The 7,019-nt window shown below is 32.5% G+C and overlaps 1 protein-coding gene across 1 annotated transcript in view; it reads left to right on the top strand.

Moving 5' to 3' along the window:
- LOC129229430 (uncharacterized) overlaps positions 1–6,818 on the top strand; it is a 33,610-nt gene extending 26,792 nt beyond the window's left edge. Inside the window, exons 4-5 of the mRNA XM_054863738.1 lie at positions 719–767; positions 6,216–6,818. Coding sequence (XP_054719713.1) covers positions 719–767; positions 6,216–6,442 — 276 coding nt within the window. The 3' untranslated portion in view covers positions 6,443–6,818. The remainder of the gene's footprint in view (positions 1–718; positions 768–6,215) is intronic.
- The last annotated feature ends 201 nt before the right edge of the window (positions 6,819–7,019 follow it).

Consider the following 7,019-nt stretch of genomic DNA (forward strand, 5'->3'; position numbering starts at 1 on the left):
TGAAGAAGTTCTATATCAGCTAAGAGTTGGTTAAGAACCTTTCTATGAACACAATTCAATACTGTACGTAGTAGCATAATTGTGCTTTTCATTTCCTTTAAGGTTTTTTTTAAACATTTCACAATGACGACATATCTCGTTACCTAAAAATTACGACCTACTTTGTCCCAGCATAAAAACTTGAAAAAATCCGTCAGAGAGATTTGGGAAAGAAAAGAAAAGCTAAATGTAAAACTCTAAGCAGGAAAAACGCAAGAAAAATAACAAGAATTCTCAGCAACGGATTACGAGGGCGATTACAGACTCAAATCTCAGAGCTCAGTTACATGACTTTTATTCTGGAAGATGAAGAGGAATTAAAATTTGCAAGAAGTTTAAAAAACGTTAACCCACAGTTGCATCTTCTTCATACAAATTTTGTTGAATTTGTTGAAAATTTAAATTTTGTTATTGCAGAATAGAATAAGTTTAGGTTTTAATTCACATCTGTTCATGCGAGAGAAGAAGGAACTAATGTTGAGAGCATGGAACGCACCAAAAAGTTTTAGAAGTGACCGAAAATTTAGGATTCTTTGTTTAATGAATGGTGTTATCTTCATAAAAATTTTCAACCTCCAAAACTGATGAAAATATGACTGTTCTCGTCGATTATTTCTGAGACAATAACTAGGTATGCATACACATTTTTCGAAAGTTTTAATTTTTTCTTTTTTTTCAGAATGGTCCAAGGAAAAACTACTCCTATTTTGAAAAAATTCATTGGAGATGTAAGTACACATCTTCTATATAAAAATGCAGTCCGTATGTTTGCTACAGCAAAACTTAAGAAGTAGTCGATAGATTTACTTGAAATGTGCACATAACATTCCTTTTGTGTAAAAGAGGAACCATAAAAACTTTTTATCTCCAAAATTCTTATAGTCCAGTCAATGAACACATTGTAGTGTGCATGGAATATGCAATAATTTTTGACTTTAGAATATTGTTAGGAGTCGTTAGTAAGTAAACATACTAAAAGTCCCCGCCCCTAGGGGGTGAGCTAAAGGTAAAAGGGAGGGGGGAAGAAAATTTTAGAGTTTTTCGAGAAAATGTTGGAAACGGTGGAAAAAATGCGTTTTAAAATAAATATTCAAGCTAAATAAACTTCCTATGAAACTATTTCTTCACATATTTGTCAGATTTTCAATAATTTTCCGAGTATATGTTATGAAAAATCGAAGATTTTCGGAAAAATTCTCTCTTTTTTGTCAAACATTTGCTTCTAGTGCCTCCCAGGATCAGTATTCATAAAAATTGTCAATCACAAAGTTGTAGAGCTTTAAATTTCCTTCAATTTGATATGCTATTTTGTTATATTTTGTTCAACCAATCAAAAGTTACAGAATTTCAATTACGCACTTTCATGGCAAAAAATGGAACACTTGCCATTCACAAATTTCAAACTGACTCAAAATTATCTCGCACTTCCTCTTTCCACAATGAAACCGACAATCCTGATGGACAATAAAGACGTATTTGTGGGTTTCTACAACACAAATGATGTTTCGGGGGAGGGAATTGTAAAGTTGTGACTTTGTGACAAGGGGGAAAGAAAGAGTAAAAAGTGTGACATCAAGCTTTTTTTTTAATACGAAAATGTTTATAAAAATTAGTTTATGAAAAGTATTTTGTTACAAATGGAGAGGGGGTCAAAAATGTTGAAAAAAGTGTAACATCATTTATGTTACAGCAATGATGTATATGTTATGATGTATGATGTATATGTTATGACAGCCCCTTACCAAAAAGTCGGAAGAAGATTTGCAGAACTACGTATATGCAGTATAAATTGGTGAACTGGAGGACGTGCAGAAAGTCAGCACTATACATACTGTTTAAGGAAATTGATAACGACATTGATTTCATTAAATTTGAATTTTTAACTAGTCTACAAAACTGTTAGGCAAAAAGAGACGACTGTATAAACCATATAGACATCAATGTCAGTTAGAAAATTTAAACGACGGTCAAACAAGAAGGTTTTTGTCCAACTTTCGTAATGACAAATTCGTAACATGACAAATCTACTAATGATGAAGCTGTTGAAAAAGGAGACAAATACGCTCCGAGCTTTAAGTGATGCTGACGTATTGCGAAGACAGCTATCATCAGATGGAAAAATTCTTCGGTAGCTATCATTTGAGAGAAAGTCCTCCTGGTTATTCTCTTGATAGCCAAATCCCTAACTGATCAAAACATTCTGCTGTCAAAATGTACCAGAAATCTAAAATCATACTACATGTATCGAAGGTATATATCAACAGTTTTTCTTCCCTTGAATCCATTAAGGCTGCTGGGGTCATATGTATCTCTCATGTAATGGTGCTCTAGTCACAGATAAGTCCCTTAACGAGTTCCGTTACAAATCATTTATTAAAGTAGCTGCAAACATCAAGACTTATCTCTAACTCTGCCATACCACCAGGTACACCTGTAGCTAGGAACCTAAGGTTGAAGTACCGAATTGGGAGTTTGGGAAAGGAGGAATGACCAACTCGTGCCGAAACTCTCGGAATCGGATTTTGCTCCTGACGGAATTTTGAAGATGATTTTGACAGATTACTTTTCTACAAGTGACCGGAAGGTCACTATTAGAAAATCATCTTTTAACTACTCTGTCGCAAGCTTACATTGCAAGGGCAGTTGCAACAACGGAATCAAACTATTTCCCCAGGACGGAGGGGACGACGATGACATCAATACGTTACCATTTTCTTAGAATAACTTTTCCATTGCTTGTGACATTACCCTTCCGCCTCAGAATAAATCCAAGATGTCACTTTAAAGATGATAGTTTCATTTTCTAATTACTGTCAGTCCATATTCCATATAAACACTTTCAAAATATAAACATATAATGTTCATAATAACGACAAGTGACATTGTGAAACCTCTGGAGCGATATTTAAGATTTCTTATTTAAGAAATAATAAGGAAAGGATAAATCGTAGTCCATATTCCATATAAACACTTTCAAAATATAATTAGTAATAATGTAATAAGAACTAAAGTTACAAAAAGATGCTGCCGGTTAGCTACATTTACCTTATTTCTATTATTAAAACTTTCATTATCATGCTATAGCGTCACATATTAATTTCAGTAAGAATAACAAAATTGAGTACATGCTAGAACTTCATAGTTTTTGATTGCTTGTCAGCTGCGTGTCACGGTGATTGGGCATAGGCTTCGTATTTCTTTGGTATCAGGTTTGAATCTGCAGTTCAAGTATTCAGCCAATGGATTTTCAAGACACAGAAAACCGTCAGGGTCCTTGTCACATGGTTGCTGCACAAGATCATTTGAGCGCCTGCTTGGCACAGACACTCTGAGACTATAAGAACGAGATATTTTTTTTTCCGAAAGGTATTGGTTTTTAAGAACGCATACCTAAAAAACCACTGGAAATGTGACATATATGTATGAAAACAATTCCACAATAAATTTAGTTAGCTTTCACTTTTATTCGGAACACATTTTTCCTGCAGTTTCAGAGACATAACCGAAAACCACAAAATTTGGCTCCCCCTTCCTACTTTTAACTCCCCCCCCAGGGTCGAGGACTTTCAGTATGTTTACTTATTAATTACTTCTAACAAATATTTTACTGAGGTAGTGCTGGCTTTCTGCACTTCCTCAGTTCACTTTCGTTAAACAATGCCATGGGTATGGAGCTAATTCATACTGCATATACGTAGTTCTGCAAATCTTCGTCCGATTTCTTGGTAAGGAGCTGTCCATAAATGATGTTAGCAGACACATTCGCCATGCATGTGACGAGTCCTTTCGACTTTGTTTTTTTCTGAGAAACACTGGTCCGGACAAATTGAAAAAAAAAAAAAAAATAATAATAATAGCCATATTCATAATAACGACGAGTGACATTGTGAAACCTCTGGAGCGATATTTAGGATTGCTGATTTAAGAAATAATAAGGAAAGGATAAATCGTAGCTATGATAAGGTTGCATTTTAAATCTGCTCTATATGTATTCCTTCTTATTTGTTTCATTTGTAGGTCACTATGCTATTCACCTTGCAATTCTTAAAGTTAGTTACTTCCAATAGTTTTTGACACGCATCCCTAAAAAGACCTTTTAAATACACAACAATATGGTTTTTGAAGTTGATAGAATGAGCAAAAAAAATAAAATAAAATATAAATAAATAAAAAAATAAATAAATAAATAAAATAAATGAATAAAATAACATGGACTCAGAAAATACTTTTATTTTCCCAATATTTAATTTTTAATTAATTATTTAAAATGTCCGATTTTTCAAACAAGGCGTGGTCTTTATGACGTCACAATGGATGTACTTCCGCGCGCATTCCACTGGCGCGCTGAATGTTTATGCCGCATTTCCAGCTTATGATAATTCAGAAGCGAATTAAACATTGAGCTTTACGCTTGCTATCAACCATATCGTTGCCACTACATATAAGTAAAGAAGAGAATTAAATATTCTGCGCTAATGTCATCAGTGAATGGTATTTCATCACTTGTGATGTAATGTGCAAAAGCGTAAAAAATGAAAATGAATCAGCGCACCGATTAAAATAGTTGTCTAAAATTACTGAACTTTGTCAAATTATTTTAAAAAAATGGTCAACTCCTATGTTTTTAAGCATGCTCTTCCAGAAAAAATACTTTTAAAATTTTGGAAACGACCCCACATTCATTATTGCGCATTCATCACTGCGCGGCAAAAAAATAAATAAATAAATAAATAAATAATAAAAATAACTATTAAAATGCTCCTGACATTATTCTTGCTGACTGTTACGTAAAATGATTCTCTGAATCCAAATATGACCACCGTTTTCTTCCATCATCCACCCCTATTTGAAGATAGTGTATCCCCTCCCCCTCTCTCTCTCTTTATTTTTTTTGTCTGGATTTTGTTCTTTTTTTTTTTTTTTTTTTTTTCATTTATTTGCCCCAAATCAGGTTGGTTTAAAACCAGTCTCCTATAAGCTCCATGTCTGAAAAAAAATTTCACGTTATAAAAAAAAAAAACATGGAAAAATCTTGGATTAATCTCTTACAAAATATAAGTTTCCTACAAATTAACTACTATAATGAAAATTCAAGTTTTTCTCTTTTGTTTAAAAGATGCTTTTCTTCATCTAAATCAATTTTCGTATATGTATGTCTATGTACAATTTAAATCAATTTATGACTACATTTTCAAGTAGCCGAGTTGTACTTCTTGAATTAAATATCTATTGCTAGGAAAGAATAAAAAAAAATTGAAGGGTTGAATTCCTTCCACTTTTAAATCTTTTCCAGCAGAGAATATTCGTAAAAATCATAAAACAGGTTCGGATTAATGAATCGGCTCAGTAAAGGAAAGAAAGAATAAATAATTTTTACTAATAGTTCATGCTCAAATGAGCCAATATATTAATCTAAACCGTTTTCTGTTCTTTCTTTCTTTTTTTTTTTTTAATTTTTTCATTCAATCCTCAACCGCTGTCAAACGCGTATGTGTATGCTTCTTCTTTATTTAATTTTTAAAAAGTAGCGAAGTAGCGACTACATTTCAAAAGTAATTTGTAGTTGCTACATTTTGAAAGAAAAAAGTAGTTGTAGTTAACTACATTTGTATTAAAGTAGTTGTAGTTCGCTACAAAAAAAAAAATGTAGTTTTTCCAACCACTGACCTTAACACATAATCTTTCTTTGTTGGATGTGAAATGGTTGTTTTACCGTAAGGTAGTGGCCAGTACTTCAGTAGTGGCCACTTCAAGTTTAACATTGAAGAAAGAAATGGACAATAATAATGGCATTTTTTGTTGGTTTTTAATGTAACTATCATATTGAATCAATTTTATTCGTCAGTAATTTGAATTTTAAAGTAAGTAATGTAAATACTTCGGATGAGAGAATTTGATCAAATTTGAGGTTTGGAAAAAACAATGGATAAAAATTGAACTAATTGAAATTTTGGCATTTTCAGTAAATGGGGCGACTAATTAAATGTTGGACTATAATACACTAATTGAGTTTCAAGAGAGGTAATTAATATTATAGACCAACAGTTTAAAAATATACTTTACTGTGGTTACTACTAGTGCGTTTTAAATCTTGAAGTAGCCATTACTGAAGCACTGATCTCAACTGATGCGTTTACCTTTCATGGCCTTATCATATTTTTTCCTTTTCCTTACAGTTCTGGCAACTATTTGTTTAACTTTTGCATGGATAGCTGTATATCCCATAGCTGGAATGCTAATCCCGCTGCTTTTATCTACTGGGATGGAAATACTACTTTACTGCCATGAATCCGGTTTACGAGGCATCATACGAGGACGAATACGGATCAAACTATCGAAAATGCGAATACGGATCAAACTATCGAAAATACATTCCCATTGCAAGACGAATTTTCGTTCGTAAAATTAAAAACGATATATACTCACCTTTTGGGTTCTGTTAGCAGTTAGTTTAATGATTTCTACTATTGTTTGTGTATTATGTCTTAAGATGGGCTCTAACATTAATAATCCTTTCAGTTGTACTTTTCGCTATCAGACTCTATGTTTTATAACGATTGTCTTGCATCACATGTAAAACGAAGGCTATATGAAGCATATGGAGAGGATTTTAGAAAATTGAAGGAGTTTATCATGAACCTATAGACAGGATTAAGATATGTGTATGATTTTTTCTTCTCATAACTTTCATTTTAGATTCTGCTGTGTAACAAATGAATTTCCTTGACATGTTAATGGATTGTGTATAACTTAGAAGACATTTTAAATAAATATTTTATTAACTGATTATGTTTGATAGAAAATTATGTTTCTCAGCTAACAATGTCTTAATTCACATTTTATGAATGGATGTATATTTGTGTTTGTGTGTTTTTGTGTGTTTCTTATACATATCTACAATTTAGGTGTCGGATTGAAAAGCGATGGCTTTGTGCAAGGTAAATTAGATAAAAATGGAACAACGTTTAAAAGCACAAAAA

Source organism: Uloborus diversus, chromosome 9 (genome assembly GCF_026930045.1).
Source record: "Uloborus diversus isolate 005 chromosome 9, Udiv.v.3.1, whole genome shotgun sequence".
NCBI lineage: Eukaryota > Metazoa > Arthropoda > Arachnida > Araneae > Uloboridae > Uloborus > Uloborus diversus.